Source organism: Neoarius graeffei, chromosome 27 (assembly GCF_027579695.1).
Source record: "Neoarius graeffei isolate fNeoGra1 chromosome 27, fNeoGra1.pri, whole genome shotgun sequence".
Taxonomy (NCBI): domain Eukaryota; kingdom Metazoa; phylum Chordata; class Actinopteri; order Siluriformes; family Ariidae; genus Neoarius; species Neoarius graeffei.
The window spans coordinates 27060474-27083184 of NC_083595.1; the positions used below are offsets into that span (position 1 = coordinate 27060474).

The window sequence follows — 22711 nt, forward strand, 5'->3', positions numbered from 1 at the left end:
TGCTGTCAGGCCGCTGGCCCAGGACTGCGCTCCAGGTCTGGAGCGCAGTCCTGGGCCAGCGGCCTGACAGCAGGAGGCGTGGACTACCTGTCAAATTGGGCGGGACGTTCACGCCTCCATAGAGTAACATCAGCTGATAAGGCACGTCACCACTCGACATCTGGTGACTGTTTTGAAGAAGGCGGAAGTGTTCGCCGAAACTGTCAACAAGCGAGGTAACAAAAATACGTGTCTTAAGAAACGAACTTAAAAGAATAGGGTTTATTTGTTGCAGAATGTTAGTGTGTGTTGGTGAATGTTAGGGTTTGTTTGCTGGAGGATGTTGTGGTGTGTTGATAAATGCTAGTTGATGTGTCTTGGTGGCTGTCAGGGTGTTAGTGTTTGATAGACTTTCATGAATTCCTGTTCAGGATGTTTCGATTTCATTACCTCATAACCTCCCAACTTGAATGTCACAGTTACATCCACAGGATGATTGATCACACCCACAACTGATCTGACCAAGGAGATGAAGAGTAGTGGGAACCAGATGATACAGATGAGGAAAAAGATGATGAGCCCACCCATTCCATACTTAACTATCTTCTTCTTTTTCTGGCCTTTTGGTTGAGGATATTTCTGGAAAGAAAACACGATTATACAACATTATATCCCTCATCAAAACTAGATAGAACTCGATGCCAACGGCGTCAATGGGGATGCCTCCGCCCGGTAGACTACACGCCTTATTAAGTTGTGATTTGGGGATGGACATTTGACCTCACAGTAATCATGACCTGGTGAAATTACTTGTATCAGCCTTGGAGATACTGTGTTCACAAGGTTCTTGGACAGACATTTGACCTCACAGTGACCTTGACCTTCGACCTTTTGATCTCAAAATCTAATCAGTTTATCTTTGTCCCCAAATGCACAAATGGTGAAAGTTTGGTGAAATTCCATTCATCTGCCTTGGAGTTATTGTGTTCACAAGTTTTTCGGACAGACATTTGACCTCACAGTGACCTTGACCTTCGACCTTTTGATCTCAAAATCTAATCAGTTCATGTTTGTCCCAAAGCACACAAATAGTGAAAGTTTGGTGAAAGTCCTTTCATTAGCCTTTGAGATATTGCGTTCACAAGGTTTCGGGACGGACGCATGCACGCACGCACGCATGGAAGGTTTCGGGATGGGGACACGCACGGACGGACGCACGGATAGACGGACAACCCGAAAACATAATGTTTCCTGCACCTTACGGTGGCGGAGGCATAAAAATCTCCCGTGCAGGGATTGGCCAAGGACGGCTCACGTGACATAAAATAGTTCCACCATTGATTAAGCAATGCATATCGTGACGTCAAAAATGTAAGAAATGGATATGGTGTGAGTCAGTCATGGTATATCCTGGATATACCATGAACTAACATCACAATTTTAAGCTATACAGCCGACTCGAGTCACAGCTGTGGCTTTGCGAGCATTTCTGCGTGTAGATCTATGTATCATGATCATGCCTAAAGAAGCAGGCGATATGATATGCTACATTACACATGCGCAAGTCGAAGGTCGCTCCGACATAAACAAACATGGTTGCCTCCAGCGAGTTTATGCTGAGATTCAATCTTAACACTTAGTTTGGAATTTTTTTGATGATTGATATACAGTTGTGCTCAGAAGTTTACATACAGTGACATGAATGTCATGGCAATATTTGGGCTTTCAGTAATTTCTTTGAACTGTTCTTTTTCTGTGGCAGAATGATTGTACAGCATACAGCTTTAATAATAAAAAAAACCCTAGAATTTGGTGCACAAGTTTTAATTTTCTTTGGGTTTCCTGAAATCAACACCGGGTCAAAATTATACATACAGGGTCAAAAATTTACATACGCTCACTTAGATTATTAATTCAGAGGTGCTAAAACTTCTAAAATGTCTTTTATCTTGCCAAAGCCGAGGTCTCTTAACTTCCTGTTAGTGATCGTGACTGACTACAGCTGGTAGCTTCTCTGTGCCTTCATAAAAAGAGTTTGTTTACAGCACTCATTGGATTGACCAATACACAGTAAAATGGGAAAGTCCAAGGAGCTCAGTGCAGATCTGAGAAAGAGGATCTCAGATAGACAACTCTGGAATGTCATGTCTAAACAACTGGAAATTCCAAGATCAGTTCAAACAATTGTATGCAAGTTATTGTGAGGCGCAGCCACTTTGCCAAGCCACTTTGCTTCAAGAAAACCCAAACTGTCACCCTCAGCTGAAAGGAAATTGGTTTGGATGGTCAGGAACAACCTGGGAATCACCATGGCACAGCCCTGCCATGAACTGGAAGCTGATGGATCACTGTCTACAGTTCAGATCACCATGGGCTAAGAGGCTGCTATCCAAGAAATAACCCCCTGCTCCCAAATTGACACCTTCAAGCTTAACTAAAGTTTGAAACTGACCACACGGACAAAGTAAAAAAGCCTTCTGGAGGATAGCTATATGGTCAGATAAGACAAAGATTGAGTTGTTTCGCCACAATGACCACCATGTACAGAGGAACACTGTACCAGCTGGTGGTGGTGGTAGGATGATCATGCTCTGGGGCTGTTTTGCTGCCAGTGGAACTGGTTCATTGCACAAAGTGGATGGAATAATGGAGGACTACCTCAGAATTCTTCAGCATAAACCATCAGAAACTTGAACACGACTTGGGACTTTGGAGTTACAACAGGACAATGAACCCAAACATGCATCAGAGCTGGTTGTGGAGGATAGAGCAGGCTAACATTAAGCTTAAAACAAGTCCTGACTTCAACCCTATTGAAAATATATGGACCGTGCTTATAAGTCGAATCCATGCCAAGAAAAAAAAAAAAAAAAAAAAAAAATATATATATATATATATATATATATATATATATATATATTTAATTGAACTCTACCAATTCTACCCTGAAGAGTCGTGAAACATCCAACCAGAATTCTGCCAGAAGCTTGTTCAGGGTAAACAAAAATGTTTGGGCAAGGTGAATCTTGCGAAGAGACATTTTACCCAAATATTAGGTGTGCTGTATGTATAATTTTGACCCTGTCTTGATTTCAAAAACCCAGAGAAAATTAAAACTTGTGCACCAAATTCTAGTGTTTTTTTTTTATTAAAGCTGTATGCTGTACAATCATTCTGCCACAGAAAAAGAACAGTTCAGAGAAATGACTGAAAGCCCAAATATTGCCATGACATTCATATCCAAGATGACATTCACGTCACTGTATGTAAACTTCTGACCACAACTGAAAATCCAATATACCATGCACTGAGGGACACCGGTAATTATGGATTCTCTTCGGTGACTGGCATAGGACTATTTTCTTCAGGGCTGCGTCCTTCACAAAATAGTACTTTACCGGTCACCTCAGAGAATCCATGATTCCAACCGGAGCCTCTCAGTGCATGGTATATTTGATTAATATTTTGATTTGATATCAATCTGTCATGTGTCTCCAGTGAAGGCACATTTACAGTATGTCCTGCTGCTATAAATCTTTTTTTTAAAACAAGATATTAATTAGGGGATGACTCGAGTCAGGTTCATTTAGACAAAAAAATAAAAATACCAGTGCAGTTTTTGTTGGATCGTGAAACAATGGCACTCAATGGCCAATGATCGTGAAACAATGGCACTCACAGGTTTAGGTGTTTTTAGACTCTATTTTTGCTATAGCTTAGCTGCATGGGTTGGTCAGATGGACCAATCTTACTCTTGCACAGACAAACACAAAATAAGTGTTTATGTTGCTTTCAGCTTCTTTAACATTGGTAATTCAGTGAACCAGATAGGATGAGCAGAACCCTGATCAAAACACAAATGTTGATGTGCCTCCAGACCTTCTCAGTCTCTCGACTGCACTTTATGATGAAGATGTTAGCGTAAATGTCCTCCACACACATCCAGTTAGAGAGAGATAGAGTGGTGTCGGTCCAGACCCAGTCCATTACGGCTCGAAGCTCCACCAGGAATGGAACCAAGCGGAACCTAGGAACGACATGAAGTAACACATACTAATATTTTATATATTATATATCTCATCTCATCTCATTATCTCTAGCCGCTTTATCCTGTTCTACAGGGTCGCAGGCAAGCTGGAGCCTATCCCAGCTGACTACGGGTGAAAGGCGGGGTACACCCTGGACAAGTCGCCAGGTCATCACAGGGCTGACACATAGACACAGACAACCATTCACACTCGCATTCACACCTACGGTCAATTTAGAGTCACCAGTTAACCTAACCTGCATGTCTTTGGACCGTGGGGGAAACCGGAGCACCCGGAGGAAACCCACACGGACACGGGGAGAACATGCAAACTCCGCACAGAAAGGCCCTCGCCGGCCACGGGGCTCGAACCCGGACCTTCTTGCTGTGAGGCGACAGCGCTAACCACTACACCACCGTGCCGCCCTATATTATATATATATATATATATATATATATATATATATATATATATATATGAAGCAAAATCCATCAATAATAATAATAATAATCAAGACAGTAATTAAGAAGAGAAAGGAAATGGCATTACTTCTTGTTGCAGGATTTCTATATACTGACCCCATTTCCAGAAAAGTTGGGATATTTTCGCAAATGCAAAAAAAACAAAAATCTGTGACTTGTTAATTCATGTGATCCTTAATTTAAGTGATAAAAGTGCAAAGAAAAGACTTCCAATAGTTTTACTGACCAACTTAATTATATTTTGTAAATAGAAATAAAGTTAGAATTTGATGCCTCCAACACACTCAAAAAAGTTGTGATAAAGGCAAAATAAGACTGAAATTGATAGGATATTCAAGTAACTCCATTTTGGAAGATTCTGCAATAAGCAGATTAAATGGGAACATGATTGGTATAAAAGAAGCATCCAGCAAAGGTCTTTGCAAGCAAGGATGGGTCATGGCTCATTCTTTTGCCCCAAAATTCATGAAAAAATTGTTAGTCAATTCAAAAAGAACATTTCTCAAGGTTTTTCAAAATCTACAGTGCATAATAGTGTGAAAAGATTTAGGGAACTCGGAGAACTCTCAGAGCATCAAGGACAAGGTTGGAAACCACTGTTGAATGACCTTCAAGCCCTCAGGCGGCACTGCCTGAGAAACCGTCATGCTAATGTGACAAATATATCCACATGGGCTCAGGAGTACTTTGGAAAACCGTTGTCACTTAACACAGTCTGCCACTGTATCCAGAAATGCAACCTGAAACTGTATTACTCAAGGAGGAATCCATTCATCAATTCTATGCAGAAACAACGCTGGTTTCTCTGGGCCTGAACTCATCTCAGATGGACCAAGAGACAGTGGAAACGTGTGCTGTGGTCAGATGAGTCACACTTCAGTTTGTTTTTGGGAAAACCAGACGTCAAGTTCTCAGTGCCAAAGGTGAACACGACCATCCAGTTTGTCATCAGAGAAAGGTGCAAAAGCCAGCATCTGTGACGGTATGGGGTGCATCAGTGCCCACGGCATGGGTGAGTCGCATGTGTGTGAAAATACCGTTGATATATTGGGGCATAGATTGGAATTTTAGAGAGAGATTCATCAAGGCAACATCTCTTCCTGGGAAGTCCATGTTTATTTGAGCAGGACAATGCCAGGCCTCATTCTGCAGGGGCTACAACAGCATGGCTTCATAGTCAGAGTGTGTGCGCATGACTGGCCTGCTGCCAGCTCAGATCTGCCTTCTACTGAGAATGCATGATGCATCATTAAGAGTAGAATCAGACAAACGCGACCATTGACTGTTGAGCAGTTGAAGTCTTGTATCAAGCAAGAACGGACAAAAATTCCAATTGTAAAACTGCAACAATTAGTATCCTCAGATCCCATACGATTATAAAGGGTTAGTAAAGGAAAGGTGATGTAACACAATGCTAATCATGACTCTGTCCCAGCTTTTTTTTTTTGTGTGTGTGTTGCAGGCATCAAATTCTAACTACGTTTAGATTTACAAAATACAATTGTAAAACTATCGAAAAGCTTTTCTTTGTACATTTGTCAGTTAAATAAAGGTTCACGTAAATTAACAAGGCGGCACGGTGGTGTAGTGGTTAGCACTGTCGCCCCACAGAAAGAAGGTTCCGGGTTCGAGCCCAGTGGCCGACAGGGGGGCCTTTCTGTGCAGAGTTTGCATGTTCTCCCCGCCTCTCACCCATAGTCAGCTAGGATAGGCTCCGACTTGCACGCAATCTTGCACAGGATAAGCAGTTATGGATAATGGACGGATGAATTAACAAATCACAGCTTTTTGCCTTTATTGAATTTTGGAAAAAATCCTAATTTTTCCGGACATGGGGTTAGTAATATGCATAGACTTCTGTTGCCACTTTATATCGATTTTACAACCTAATTACAACCCAATTATATTTTGTCAACATGTCATATCTTATATCCTATTTCATATCATATAATGTATCATGAGGGTCACTTATCTTTTTTTTATCCAATTACGCTACCTTAATCTAGGCTCTGTAAAACAGCATGTTCTGACTGCCTGCTCGAAGCTGAAATTGAATATGTGCTCAAAGACTAGCTGAACCTTACCAATGCGGCTGTGACCACTGTTAAGCTCTCCCGCTCCCAGCAGGCACAGTGACGGGTGAAAAAAAAAACACAGTTACAATTATGCAAAGTCTCACCCTTGGAAGAGAAAGAGGTTGAGGTGGTTGTACTTCTTAGTGAGGAAGTTTCCAAGGATGCGAGTGGGGTAGCCACAGCGGATCTGATATGCAGACAGGGTGAAGTAGATGCACTTGACAAAGTACCAGAGCTGGGCCACAAAATTCTGGCTGAACATCCTGTACAGATGAAGAGAAAAGAGAAGTAGCTTATTTCTTATTTAAATTTTGCAAAGAAAAACATTTCCAAAGAGTAAACTTTTCATTAAAGAGAAAATCTACAGTGTTTCCTCTGAGGCTTTCTTTTTTCCCCAAATATGAAGCGTTTCATTTCATCTTATTTACATTTAAATCACTTCCTTCACTTTCGGACTAATTTGAAAAGGAAATTGCATTAGATCACACAATTTCTCTTGAAATGATTGCATGATCACTTACTCTGTGCAATTTAACAAACCTCACTGGAATTTATAAAATAGCTCTTAGATAAGTGCCAAGAAAACTTAGAAAACTATTTGGTTTCGTTTATGATATTAATATGAATTAAACATGTAAGCAGAAAGACATTAGAGAATATCTGTCCGAATACCTGTCTTAATAAACACACATACAGTGGGGCAAAAAAGTATTTAGTCAGCCACCAACTGTGCAAGTTCTCCCACTTAAAAAGATGAGAGAGGCCTGTAATTTTCATCATAGGTATACCTCAACTATGAGAGACAGAATGGGGGGAAAGAATCCAGGAAATCACATTGTAGGATTTTTCATGAATTAATTGGTAAATTCCTCGGTAAAATAAGTATTTGGTCACCTACAAACAAGCAAGATTTCTGGCTCTCACAGACCTGTAACAACTTCTTTAAGAGGCTCCTCTGTCCTCCACTCGTTACCTGTATTAATGGCACCTGTTTGAACTCGTTATCAGTATAAAAGACACCTGTCCACAACCTCAAACAGTCACACTCCAAACTCCACTATGGCCAAGACCAAAGAGCTGTCAAAGGACACCAGAAACAAAATTGTAGACCTGCACCAGGCTGGGAAGACTGAATCTGCAATAGGTAAGCAGCTTGGTGTGAAGAAATCAACTGTGGGAGCAATTATTAGAAAATGGAAGACATACAAGACCACTGATAATCTCCCTCGATCTGGGGCTCCACGCAAGATCTCACCCCGTGGGGTCAAAATGATCACAAGAATGGTGAGCAAAAATCCCAGAACCACACGGGGGGACCTAGTGAATGACCTGCAGAGAGCTGGGACCAAAGTAACAAAGGCTACCATCAGTAACACACTACGCCGCCAGGGACTCAAATCCTGAGGTGCCCCCTGCTTAAGCCAGTACATGTCCAGGCCCGTCTGAAGTTTGCTAGAGAGCATTTGGATGATCCAGAAGAGGATTGGGAGAATGTCATATGGTCAGATGAAACCAAAATAGAACTTTTTGGTAAAAACTCAACTTGTGTTTGGAGGAGAAAGAATGCTGAGGTGCATCCAAAGAACACCATACCTACTGTGAAGCATGGGGGTGAAAACATCATGCTTTGGGGCTGTTTTTCTGCAAAGGGACCAGGACGACTGATCCGTGAAAAGGAAAGAATGAATGGGGCCATGTATCGTGAGATTTTGAGTGAAAACCTCCTTCCATCAGCAAGGGCATTGAAGATGAAACGTGGCTGGGTCTTTCAGCATGACAGTGATCCCAAACACACCGCCCGGGCAATGAAGGAGTGGCTTCGTAAGAAGCATTTCAAGGTCCTGGAGTGGCCTAGCCAGTCTCCAGATCTCAACCCCATAGAAAATCTTTGGAGGGAGTTGAAAGTCCGTGTTGCCCAGTGACAGCCCCAAAACATCACTGCTCTAGAGGAGATCTGCATGGAGGAATGGGCCAAAATACCAGCAACAGTGTGTGAAAACCTTGTGAAGACTTACAGAAAACGTTTGACCTCTGTCATTGCCAACAAAGGGTATATAACAAAGTATTGAGATGAACTTTTGTTATTGACCAAATACTTATTTTCCACCATAATTTGCAAATAAATTCTTTAAAAATCAGACACTGTGATTTTCTGGATTTTTTTTTCTCATTTTGTCTCTCATAGTTGAGGTATACCTATGATGAAAATTACAGGCCTCTCTCATCTTTTTAAGTGGGAGAACTTGCACAATTGGTGACTGACTAAATACTTTTTTGCCCCACTGTATTACCGAACAGCCCTCATTTACAGCAGATAATCATGACCCAATTTCTGTGCTCTCTTGTGCCATTTGGGGTCACAGTTCTGCTGTTTTAGATTATTTGAATCCCTCGCACTTTCACTTGTGTCAATCAGTGAATGCAAAAAATAAGTTTCAACCCCTTACCTCTCAGTGACTGCAGGCAGGATGAAGAACATCCAGATGTGGATACCCAGCACGAGGATGACCTGGAAGATGAGTTTTCCGAGCACGGCCTTGCGCAGGTAGAGAGCGCGGTCGATCACCATGGTGCTGAACTGGATGAGGAGCATGACGAGGAAAGCTTCAGGGACCTGGTCATCTGAAAGTGTGGTGGCGATGTCTGCAGCAGCCGAGTGTTTCTGGGACAGAAATCGCACACTTCAGCCCTCACCTGCTCATCACACTGCTGCTTGGTTTTGCTTGCTTTTTTTTTTTTTTACAGAAATTGAAACCTATAAATTGTATATGAACCACACATTTTGGAGTTGCAAAAGCACTTAAAACATTTCTCTAAAGGTTTATGGATGGTCACTCTCATCGTACATACAGTTGTGTTCAAAATAATAGCAGTCCAACATGACTAACCAGATCAATCACTGCTTTTGGTAGAAATTATATTACTACATGGCAAATAATTTACCAGTAGGTGTAGTAAAGTCGTAGAAAACCAACAGACCCAACATTCATGATATGCATGTTCCTGAATCTGTGTAATTGAATAATTAAGTGAAAGGGGCGTGTTCAAAATAATAGCAGTGTGGAGTTCAATTAGTGAGGTCATTCATTCTGTGAAAAAACAGATGTCAGTCAGGTGGCACTAATTTAAGGATGAAGCCGGCACATGTTGTACATCCATTTCTCTCTGAAAACCTGAGAAACATGGGTCGTTCCAGATATTGTTCAGAAGAACAGCATGCTTTGATTAAAACATTGATTGGAGAGGGGAAAACGCATAAAGAAGTGCAGAAAATGATAGGCTGCTCGGCTAAAATGATCTCCAGTGCTTTAAAATGGACAGCAAAGCCAGAGAGACGTGGAAGAAAACAGAAGACTACCATTCGAATGGATCGAAGAATAGCCAGAATGGCAAAGACTCAGCCAATGATCAGCTCCAGGGTGATCAAAGACGGTCTGAAGTTACCTGTGAGTACTGTGACAATTAGAAGACGCCTGTGTGAAGCTAATCTATCGGCAAGAAGCTCCCGCAAAGTCCGACTGTTAAAAAAAAAAGACGTGCTGAAGAGGATACAATTTGCCAAAGAACACATCGACTGGCCTAAAGAGAAATGGAAAAACATTTTGTGGACTGATGAAAGTAAGATTGTTCTTTTTGGGTCCAAGGGCCGCAGACAGTTTGTCAGATGGCCCCCAGACAGTGAATTCAAGCCACAGTACACTCTGAAGACAGTGAAGCATGTTGGTGCAAGCATCATGATATGGGGATGTTTCTCTTACTGTGGTGTTGGGCCTATTTATCGCATACCAGGGATCATGGATCAGTTTGCAGATATCAAAATACTTGAAGAGGTCATGTTGCCTTATGCTGAAGAGGAAATGCCCTTGAAATGGGTGTTTCAACAAGACAACGACCCCAAACACACCAGTAAGCGAGCAGCATCAGGGTTCAAGACCAACAAAATTAAAGTCATGGAGTGGCCATCCCAATCCCCGGAACTTAATCCGATAGAAAACTTGTGGGGTGACATCAAAAATGCTGTTTCTGAGGCAAAACCAAGAAATGCAGAGGAATTGTGGAATGTTGTCAAATCATCCTGGGCTGGAATACCTGTTCACAGGTGCCAGAAGTTCTCAGAAACCGTGGTTATTCAACTAAATATTAGTTTAGTGATTCACAGGAATGCTAAATCCTAAAGATTTTTTCAGTTTATACAGTCAATATTTGAGTTTGTAATGAAAAATGCAGGCACTGCTATTTTTTTGAACAGCCCAAAATTCATTTTTCTTCATTTTCTGTAAAGTAATTAAAACATTGATACATTTTTCTTCATGTTTTGATGTAGAATATAATATGCAGTGTTCCCAATGCATGGAAATAAAAACTATTATAAGGATTTTGAGCTTTACTCACGTTTTTAAACACACTGCTATTATTTTGAACACGACTGTACATACACACACATATATATATACACACACTACCGTTCAAAAGTTTGGGGTCACCCAGACAATTTTGTGTTTTCCATGAAAAGTCACACTTTTATTTCCCACCATAAGTTGTAAAATGAATAGAAAATATAGTCAAGACATTTTTCTGGCCATTTTGAGCATTTAATCGACCCCACAAATGTGATGCTCCAGAAACTCAATCTGCTCAAAGGAAGGTCAGTTTTATAGCTTCTCTAAAGAGCTCAACTGTTTTCAGCTGTGCTAACATGATTGTACAAGGGTTTTCTAATCATCCATTAGCCTTCTGAGGCAATGAGCAAACACATTGTACCATTAGAACACTGGAGTGATAGTTGCTGGAAATGGGCTTCTATACACCTATGGAGATATTGCACCAAAAACCAGACATTTGCAGCTAGAATAGTCATTTACCACATTAGCAATGTATAGAGTGGATTTCTGATTAGTTTAAAGTGATCTTCATTGAAAAGAACAGTGCTTTTCTTTCAAAAATAAGGACATTTCAAAGTGACCCCAAACTTTTGAACGGTAGTGTATATATACACACACACACTTCTTGACCTATTCCCTTTGGAACTCAAGGCACTAGCTTGTTCTAGGTTAGTCTGACCGTCCCGCTTCCTTTTAGATAAACTTTCTTTGAAAAATGTTTCTATCATTTTTTCCAAATCTTCTTGCATTTTGATTACATTTTCCACACTCTTTTTGTGATGGTATCCAGTCTTTGTATATCTTTCATGCACAAACATCAGACGTTTTGTTAATGTTTCATTGGACGTCCTCGTCACATGAGCAACCCAGTGGACATTTCTTTTCTTGACAGACTCAGATATTTTCTCTGCTTTACATCACTGTCAAACTTCTCCGGATTGAACTTCCACGGCCAGTTGAGCCCAGCACCGCTCTCCTCGTCATTAGTTTTCGATCTCTTTCTTGCTTCCTCCATTTCTTTGCGTGATGACTTTCTGGATCATACGTCGAAGAAACTGAGTGTATACTGACTCAAGTCTTTTATACTGTCTTTGTGTAAGAGTCCATGACTCACAGCAGGAACATAGCCGGCTTCTAACGTAGGTGGAGAAGCACTTCATCCTGATGGTTAATTTAAGATGACAATTGCAGAGCAGCTTCTTAATTTCAGCAAATTTGCTGTGTGCTAGCCCAGTTCTTCTTTCAGTCTCCTTATCTGGTGTTTCAGGTTCAGAATAAGTTACAGCAGCACCTGAGTCGATGAAATCTTTCACATTTTCAATCTCTTTGTCGTTAATGGTGATTAGATTAGCTGGATATTCGTCTCTCTTGAAGTATGAAGAAAATTCCAGTTAAAGGTTGCTGACTATATATTTATCATGTAGCACATCAATACTGTAAGAAATTGGACTTTACAATAGATATTTAGGTGTATTACAGGTATCATTCACACTGTGACTGGGACTCCCAAATACATTTTGAACTGCAGCCAATAAAAAACAGCAAAGAAGACAACATACTGGAATGCTGAAAGTGTTTTAACAAATCTGACCAATTGTGCGACTCAGATTCTAGACTCAACGGCCACTTTATTGGGAACACCAATACACCTGCGCAGTCATGCAATTATCCAGTCCACCAATCACATGGCAGCAGCGCAATGCATAACATCATGCAGACACATGTCAAATGGAAACTGGGAACTTGAAAAACATTACTTGTTTTCTTTTTCCTGTGCTCACTGTAGCCTCAGACTCCTGTTCTTGGTTGACAGGAGTGGAAAGAGGATTGGCAGCCTGCCCATTTCAACATTTAGCATTCTGAGATGCTTTTCTGCTCACCATGGTTGTAAAGAGTGATTATTTGAGTTATGTAAATAACTCAATGTGTTTCTGCCTGCAGAACTGTCACTAAATGTTTTTTTTTGTTGTTGTTTTCCGCACCATTCTGTGACAACTCGAAAGACTGTTGTGTGTTGCTTCTGAAATACTCAAAGCAGCCCATCTGGCATCAATAACCATGCCATGGTCAAAGTCACAGGGCGGCACGCTGGTGTAGTGGTTCAGCAAGAAGGTCCAGGTTCGAGCCCAGTGGCCAACAGGGGCCTTTCTGTGTGGAGTTTGCATGTTCTCCCCGTGTCCGCGTGGGTTTCCTCCGGGTGCTCCGGTTTCCCCCACAGTCCAAAGACATGCAGGTTAGGTTAACTGGTGGCTCTAAATTGACCGTAGGCGTGAATGTGTGTGTGAATGGTTGTGTCTCTCTATGCGTCAATCCTGTGATGATCTGGCGACTTGTCCAGGGTGTACCCCGCCTCTCACCCATAGTCAGGCTTCAGCTTGCCCGCGACCCTGCACAGGATAAGCGATTACGGATAATGGATGGATAGACGGTCAAAGTCACCAAGATCGCATTTTTCACCATTCTGATATTTGATGTGAACATTCACTGAAGCTCTTGACCTATAACTGCATAGTTTTATGCATTGCACTGTTGCCATATGATTGTCTGGATATTTGTATGAATGAATGTGTGTACAGATGTTCCTATCAAATCACACAGTATACAAACACGGTAAATACATTCATACTCACTCCAAAAGCCCAGAAGCCAAACACGATGACGATAAAGTCCACCACATCAGTGAGGAACATCAGAGCATAGACATCAGTGGCAGCTCGGTACTCAGCATGCAGGATGTTGTGGATGAATGTCTGTGTTGGCTTATAAGTATTCCTCACTCTGAACAAGAGAAAGAAAAAAAAAAGAAAGAGAGATGAAGTGGATACACTATTAATAAGGGTTTTACATTATTAAACATGCACTTGTTTTCAAGCAGCATCTTAACTGGGCCAATCAATCCAGAATAAATGAACAAAAGTTTTACTTACACAGAGATGAAAAAGCCTTTGAGTTTTTCCCCAAAAGCCTTTAGCTTTTGACTGGCTTCTTTTCTGCGCTGGCCCTTGGCCTTCTTCTTCTTCTTCTTGGATTCTTTTGCTGTGGCATCTGGGATAGATTTAAAAAGAAAAAAAACCCCAAAAAACTCCTTTATATTTCTTATGAAGTAACACATACAACTTCAAAGTGTGTTAAAGCAACAGAGCAGCCTAAAATTATATCTACACTCTTTTCCCAAATGTAGTGAGTGAAGCTTCAGAACTTTACTTCTTTACCTTTTTCTGAGGATTTCTTTTTGCGGAAGCGCAAAAGTCCACCTTTTTTCTTGGGCTCTTCAGGTTCAGGTGTTAATTCTGCACTTTGGGTCTCCTCAGGCCCAGTCTGGGTTTCTGTCTTGAGGTCTGCTTGAGGCTCGGCCTCGTCAGTCTCAGCGGTTTTGTCCTCCATCACCTCTTCAGCTTTCTTCTTCTTCTCCTCTGTGCTCTTTTTCTCCAGAGGTCCCTCCTGGTCCCACAGCCCGTAGCACTGATACGGAGAGAACCAGACAGTCTGAACCAACATGGTCACCCAAATACAAGACTGTTCTTGAGATGAGAACTACATATCCCATGTTGGACAGTGGGAAGGGCGTGGGTTACCTGGAGCAGAGAGCGGTGGAAGAAAAGGACCAGCAACTGTAGCAGGTCATAACGGATATAGTTGTCAGTTTTCTCCAGGCCAAGGATCCGTGGAGGAAAGTACGGCTTGTTCTCGTTTCGTCTCATCTCGTATTCACTGTTCCAGGGGAAAAAGCCAAACTGGAACAGGTACTTGACCACCACCATGACCTTGGAAAGAGAAAGACATACAGAAATTGTATCTTATTTATTCATATCCAGTGCATATATATTAGATTAGAATCTATCTATCTATCTATCTATCTATCTATCTATCTATCTATCTATCTATCTATCTATCTATCTATCTATCTATCTATCTATCTATCTATCTATCTATCTATCTATCTATCTATTAGAGCTGTGACTACAATTATCAACACCTTAATGAGCTTTTGGCCATTGCAAAAGTAGAAAAAGACTTTTGATACGTAAATTGTGCATGAATAATTACTTAAACTTCCACTGGAAAAAAATGAGTTGACTCCCGTTCCACAATTATCAACACCTTTGTCCATAGTTATCGACACCGTTCCACAATTATTGACACCGGATGATTAATTATTTAAAAAAAAAAAAAGAAGAATCGGTATGTGGTATTAAGTTAACAAAACATAGTTTTTATTTAAAATGTGTTTTATATAGACTTATATTTAGTACAAAATATCTTTTATACAAATATATCGATGTCGGTGCTTATGTAAATGAGGAAGTAATTCTAATGTTGGCAAACAAATGAACTGATAATGTTGAACGTGTGTCAGAAAATCTTTTTGTTCCACTTTCTACCCACTTTCTAAATATTTTCATAGATCACATTTTGTTCATCATTTGTATTAATTTCTAGTTTTGTAGTTTACCAATAAACGTCAACAGGTAATTGACATTGTAACCACATGAACATCCAGGTCAAAGGTCGCATGTCATTCCTCGGACCAAAATATAAAATGTCTACTGATATTGTAATATGTGGTAGTTATTTACAACAAACTGGAAAAAAATATTTTCTGAATGGAATAGTAAAATCTTAATATTTCAAGCATGTAATTTTTTATACGCGAGGAATTTAATATTTGGTCTAATTCTATTTATTGCAATCGGATTCCAAATACTCTATAAGCATTCCATTCTGTTATGAATCAGGGAAAAAAATATTATAAAATCACAGCACTTTTATTTTTTTTTAAAAGTACTTCATCTACTTCAACAATGTTACCCAAAGATCGATCCATAACAGTTAGAAATGTCACTTAAATCCACAGGGTGTCGATAATGGTGGACACTGGTGAAAGTGATCGCTATTACTGACACCTCATGTGACTTCTCAAACGCGCGTTTAGATACAAAATGGCGACTGTTAAATGAAAGAGTAAGAAACAAAGTAGGGTTTCGACAAGGAGATCATGAAATATCGGTGAATTTGATCAGTAAAAACATGTCCATGATCTTTCCACCATGCTTACCTGTGATGATAACGTCTGGGTTTTCATCAAACTGCTGATTGTGCTAAAAAAATTCCATCTCAAGTAACGAGCTGTGTCATCAGATGACAAGATCAAAGGGCGAGGCGGGTCTTCCGGTTGATTAATTAACCAATAATAACTGTTGTAACTGAAACTCACCTTCGGAAAATTGTTTTTTAATTAGTAAATCTGAAAAGGTGCCGATAATTATGGACTGTCGATAATTGTAGCCGCCGCTCTATATGCTAAGATGTTCTAAATCAAAGGAAAATGATGGACTGAAAAAAAAAAATCACCCTTCTTTCACAGCAAAGGATTTGTGGGACTGAAGGATCTTCCAATCAGTGAGTGAAACAAGTTTGTAACTTATTATTCATTACACAGAAACTGGTTCATTTATTGATTCGGTACTGTTAAAATATTTAATGACCTCCGATGATTTACTATACATGGAGAGGACGTGGATGATTTGAGAACCGAGTCCTGACTGACCAAAAAACAACCTCAGCTGATAAAACATTTTCATATCTTCTGATCTGTTTACAACACAGCACAGGGCAGCACAATAGAGCTTGATCCACTCGGTGTGTTCCCCACCTCTGTGTAAACTATGGCAGTCATCCAGAACCTCTTAGAGGGTCGCGGCACTGACAGCATAGCCCACAGGAAGATGAGGACAGGCAGCACCAGTGATATGACGGAGGCCGTGACCATGTTGTTCAGCACGATGATGAAGTAGCACACCAGTTCCGAGTGCGCAGCCAAGACGTTGCACAGCGCAAAGATGAGTTTAAGCAGCCGGTTCTGAGAGGCGTAAAAATCTCGACTCTGTACCAGCTCCTCAATAGCATAGGGCCTGGAACAGAACAAACACAGGTCATAAAAAATGCATACAATTCTGTATTTTTCGTTTATGTTTTTCTGGTTTAAAACATCATTTAAAAGGAACATTTCAGGTCAAAATATTGCAACAAAAACAAGATATTTTGTTCTCTTCATAAGCAGCATGTTTTGTCGTTATAGCTGGGAACTTCTTTTTCCTGTAGCGTTTAAAGTGCAAGATAAGATAAGATAAGACAAGACGACCTTTATTATCCCACAATGGGGAAATTTCCTGTTTATAGCAGCAGAAGAGGACATATCAAGCCACACAAGTAAAAAAATATATATATTAAAAAAAATACTACTACTACTAATAATAATATTATACACACACACACACACTAAAAAGAAAAAATATACCTAAGATAAATACTAAATTAGAGGAATTAATCTCTCATATGGGGTGTGCTCAGAGTCCTACCTGTCTGCAAGCAGTTCGCTGGCTGTTCTGGATTTGCGTTGGTGTCGTAGGAAGTGAGTTTCTGACTCCAGCTCTATAGTGGGCTGGGAGCATAGTGTCGTGCTGCTGTGGGGTCGTGGATCCTCAGATTCAATGATGTCATCCAACTCATCAGCACTGAAGAGAGAGGAGAAGGTCAGATAACCTACAGATCTGAGCTGAGTGAACAACATAAAACGCTGAATTACAAAAACAAAAATGTGCAGGCTTTGTGTATGCTTTATTAGTGAAGATACATTTTTAAATTGTTTGGAGAAGTTAATCGAAATTCTCATTCTCATCATCTCTAGCCGCTTTATCCTTCTACAGGGTCGCTGGCAAGCTGGAGCCTATCCCAGCTGACTACGGGCGAAAGGCGGGGTACACCCTGGACAAGTCGCCAGGTCATCACAGGGCTGACACACAGACACAGACAACCATTCACACTCACATTCACACCTACGGTCAATTTAGAGTCACCAGTTAACCTAACCTGCATGTCTTTGGACTGTGGGGGAAACCGGAGCACCCGGAGGAAACCCACGCGGACATGGGGAGAACATGCAAACTCCACACAGAAAGGCCCTCGCCGGCCATGGGGCTCAAACCCAGACCTTCTTGCTGTGAGGCGACAGCGCTAACCACTACACCACCGTGCCGCCCCAAGTTAATCGAAATGACTTTCAAAAATACAGCATCAATCTATCAGATTTTCCGATTTCATACATATATTGCTCTCTCTCTCTGTCTCTCTGAAAGTATTCAAACAGCAAGTACAATTTTTTGCTTTTGCTGAAGACATCTGATTAAAACAACTTTGATTATGGCACCTTTTGGTTGAACCCACCCATTTTTCAAGTGATCAAAAATACTGAAACGTGACTGAGAGGTTTTTATTGTTGCCCCGGCGTGCCCTGTTAGATTGATTGTGTAAACAATTAATAGCTCTGAATGGCTACTCTTGTTTTGAGCCCTTGTTTTTGCCTGTGAAGACTGCAATAGTTGTTAAAAAGGATAAAGCAACATAAAGACCAGAGATCTGTCTGTAGGATAAAAGCAAGCCAGCTGAAAAGAGAGGGAAAATTTGAAAATTAAATTGGGGTGGCACGGTGGTGTAGTGGTTAGCACTGTCGCCTCACAACAAGAAGGTTCTGGGTTCGAGCCCAGTGGCCAGCGAGGGCCTTTTTGTGTGGAGTTTGCATGTTCTCCCCGTGTCCGCGTGGGTTTCCTCCGGGTGCTCCGGTTTCCCCCACAGTCCAAAGACATGCAGGTTAGGTTAACTGGTGACTCTAAATTGACCGTAGGTGTGAATGTGAGTGTGAATGGTTGTCTGTGTCTATGTGTCAGCCCTGTGATGACCTGGTGACTTGTCCAGGGTGTACCCCGCCTTTCGCCCGTAGTCAGCTGGGATAGGCTCCAGCTTACCCGCGACCCTGCACAGGATAAGCGGCTACGGATAATGGATGGATGAAAATTAAATTGTGAATGTTATGGGCATAGCAGAAATACATAAAAAAAATATTGGAATGTCCTGAAAAGTAAGAAACCACTGGTGTACTAACAACTAGACATCAAACAGGTTGGCCAAGGAAAATAACAGCAGCTTGTAGCGTCACCACATAAAAAAGCTTAAGTGAAAAGAACTATGCAAATAATAAGCCACATGGTATTGTTTTAAGAGCAGCCTCCAATGTCTGTGTAAATGAACTTGTTGAAAGCCTGGCCACATGCTGCTCATTCTCTTTTTTCTTTGATGCATTAATATGGTTGTGTATGTTGATGTATTCTAAAGGGTAGGAGAAGCCTAGACTGATGATCGGGTCTCTACGCTGTCAGTCACTTTGCCCCTGTCATGTGCACCCATCTCTCTCTGACCATCACTAACCACATGGGTTACAGGGGTGAAAGGGGGTAACGTAGCTGGATGGTCGACGTCTCCTAATTGTAAGGCCTCATCGACCCAGCCAACCAACTGGAAATCAGCAAAGGGCAGAGAGAAGCAGGAAGAAGGAAGTGGAGAAAGAAGTGGAAAAGGTCAGTGGATGGAGACAGCTTTTTCCCAAGATCCCTGATGGCTGGATAACTCGCGTGCAGTATATAGACCTGTGGCAGCGGGGGCGTGGTCAAGCACCGGTCTGTGACAGGAGGGCGGAGTCAGGGAAGGTAAGTGGCAGAATCACTTCACCTGAGAGCAATTAACCTGTGTTTGTGTGTCTTCCCAGTGACCGCGCCCTATATGAGGAGGGAGAGCGAGAGCGGAAGGAGCTCTTCCCGGAACCGACACTCGTTGTGTGTGTATGTGTGTGTCTGAGTAAAGTTTATACTGCAAAGTGTGAAAATAAATACTCAATTGGAACCTGATCTCTGTCCTGCCGTCCTCTGTGCTCCACCCACCTGCTCTGAACTGCCACAGTGGTGCCGAAACCCGGGATCTGGAGCACAGCAGCCTCACAGCCCCATGGAGTCCTCCCCGTTTGCTGAACTGGTCCACGCCCTTGCCACGGCCCAGCAAAGCCAGCACCAGGCGCTACTCACCCTCCAAAAGGAGCAAGAAGAGCGGTTCGAGGCCCTGGTGTTGGCCCAACAAGAAGATCGACAGGCGTTCTGGCACCTCCTCGCGTCGGCGGGGTCCACCAGCGCTCCTACCGCGGGCCTGTCTCCCCTCACTGTCACCAAGATGGGCCCGCAGGATGACCCCGAGGCGTTCATCACGCTCTTTGAGCAAGTCACCGAAGCCTCGGGGTGGCCGATGGAGCAGCGCGCGGCGCGCCTCCTCCCCCTGCTCACGGGAGAAGCACAGCTGGCCGCGCTACAGCTCCCTGCCGACCGCCGGCTGGCCTACGCGGACCTCCGCCGGGCCGTCCTCCAGCGCGTGGGGCGCACTCCAGAACAGCAGCGCCAGCGCTTCCACGCGCTGCGCTTGGAGGAAGTCGGCCGGCCGTTCGCGTTTGGCTAACAGCTCCGGGACGCCTGCTGGCGGTGGCTGAGGGCCAACAACCGCGACGCCGAAGGAATCCTCGACCAGGTGGCGCTGGAACAGTTCGTCGCTCGCTTGCCAGCAGGAACTGCGGAGTGGGTCCGGTGCCACTGCCCGGCGTCGCTGGATCAGGCAGTCGAGCTGGCGGAGGACCATTTGGCGGCTGTCCCGGCGGCAGGACGGCAGATGGCATCTTCTCTTCTCTCCTCTTCTCTCTCTCTCTCTCTCTCTCTCTCTCTCTCCCTCCTCCTGTGTCCCGTCCTCGCCCCATTCCCCCACCGCGGGGGCCGGCCCCACCCCAGCCGGCCCGCCGCACCCGCGGTGCCCTCCCATTTCTCCCTTCTGTGTCTGTCTCTCCCCCACCTCAGGTGAGTGAACCCCAGATCACCGGTGCAGAGGGAAAGCCCGGGCCGGTTGGCTGGCGCTGCGGGGAGCCGGGCCACCTTCAACAGCAGTGCACGACAATGGAAGTGGGCGCGGTGGTTCGGATCCCCGATGCGCCAGAGGCCGCCCTCGATCGGGCCGGAGCGTATCGCATACCGGTGAGTATCCAAGGGGCTACATATCAGGCGTTGGTGGATTCTGGTTGTAATCAGACCTCAATTCGCCAAAGCCTGGTTCAAAACGAGGCATTGGGGGGAGCACAAGGGGTGAGGGTGTTGTGTGTGCACGGGGATGTTCACCGCTACCCTTTGGTGTCGGTCCACATTATTTTCAGAGGGGAAAAATTTATAGTGAAGGCGGCGGTTAATCCTCGCCTTACCCACTCTTTAATTTTGGGGACTGATTGGCCGGGATTTCGGGGTTTAATGACGCGCCTAGTAGAGAGTGGGTCCTGCCAGTTGACAGGGGGAGGTCCCGGTGTCGCTTTGGCAGGAGCAGCTGTCACAGAGCCGTCTACGTCATCTCCGTGTCAGAGTGAGGAGCCGCCGGCTCCTCCTCTCTCTATTGGGGAATCCCTCGCGGATTTCCCATTAGAGCAGTCGCGAGACGAGACTCTGCGGCATGCATTTGACCAAGTGAGAGTAATCGATGGTCAAACGCTCCCGCCGAACACCACCCCGTCCTTCCCCTACTTCGCGATTATGAAGGATAGATTATACCGAGTGACGCAGGACACTCAAACTAAAGAGTGAGTCACGCAGCTTTTGATTCCAAAGAGCCGCCGGGAATTGGTATTCCAGGAGGCTCACTTTAATCCCATGGCTGGACACTTAGGGCAGGATAAAACACTAGCCCGAATAATGGCCCGATTCTATTGGCCGGGGATTCACGGCGATGTCCGTAGGTGGTGTACGGCATGCCGCGAATGCCAGTTAGTAAATCCAGCGGCCATTCCAAAAGCGCCCTTGCGCCCTCTACCATTAATCGAGACCCCGTTTGAGAGAATTGGGATGGATCTCGTCGGGCCATTAGATCGGTCAGCACGAGGGTACCGCTTTATATTAGTTCTGGTGGACTATGCAACGCGATACCCGGAAGCAGTGCCTCTGCACAATATCTCAGCACGCAGTATTGCAGAGGCACTCTTCCGCATCATCTCCCGAGTTGGAATCCCAAAAGAGATTCTGACTGACCAAGGCACTACGTTTATGTCACGAACACTGCGTGAACTGTATGGGTTATTGGGGATTAAGCCGATCCGCACCAGCGTATATCACCCACAAACGGACGGTTTAGTGGAACGGTTCAACCGCACCCTCAAAAATATTATTAAGAAATTCGTAAGTGAGGACGCACGTAATTGGGATAAGTGGCTCGAACCCTTGCTGTTCTCAGTGCGAGAGGTCCCCCAAGCCTCCACGGGGTTCTCCCCATTCGAAATTATTATATGGGCGTAAGCCACGCGGCATCCTGGACGTGCTGCGGGAAAATTGGGAGGAGGGACCTTCACAAAGTAAGAACGAAATTCAGTACGTTATGGACCTGTGCGCAAAACTCCACACGCTCACCCACCTAACTCAGGAGAATTTGCGGCAGGCCCAGGAACAGCAAGCCCGCCTGTACAACAAGGGTACGTGCCTTAGAGAGTTCACACCGGGAGATAAAGTACTCGTACTGTTGCCCACGTCAAGCTCCAAATTGATCGCCAAGTGGCAAGGGCCCTTTGAGGTCACACGGCGAGTCGGGGACGTCGACTATGAGGTGAGGCGAACAGACAGGGGTGCGGCGCTACAGATCTACCACCTCAATCTGCTGAAACTCTGGAACGAGGAGGTCCCCGTGGCGTTGGTGTCGGTAGTTCCAGAGAAGGCAGAGCTGGGGCCGGAGGTTCAAAAAGGGACATTGGCATCACGTACCTCTCCGGTCCCCTGTGGAGACCACCTCTCCCCGACCCAACTCACGGAGGTCGCCCAGTTGCAGGCCGAGTTTTCGGATGTGTTCTCGCCCCTGCCCGGTCGCACTAACCT

General features: G+C 43.6%; 1 protein-coding gene across 1 annotated transcript in view; it reads right to left on the minus strand.

Annotated features, from left to right (window-relative positions):
- The window catches only part of piezo1 (piezo-type mechanosensitive ion channel component 1), a 353209-nt gene that overhangs the window by 7990 nt on the left and 322508 nt on the right, over positions 1 to 22711 (minus strand). The window contains exons 36-45 of the mRNA XM_060911720.1: positions 17306 to 17461; positions 16600 to 16858; positions 14522 to 14710; positions 14159 to 14408; positions 13874 to 13991; positions 13577 to 13724; positions 9012 to 9226; positions 6669 to 6827; positions 3859 to 4006; positions 430 to 618 (exon numbers count right to left, since the gene is read on the minus strand). Coding sequence (XP_060767703.1) covers positions 430 to 618; positions 3859 to 4006; positions 6669 to 6827; positions 9012 to 9226; positions 13577 to 13724; positions 13874 to 13991; positions 14159 to 14408; positions 14522 to 14710; positions 16600 to 16858; positions 17306 to 17461 — 1831 coding nt within the window. The remainder of the gene's footprint in view (positions 1 to 429; positions 619 to 3858; positions 4007 to 6668; positions 6828 to 9011; positions 9227 to 13576; positions 13725 to 13873; positions 13992 to 14158; positions 14409 to 14521; positions 14711 to 16599; positions 16859 to 17305; positions 17462 to 22711) is intronic.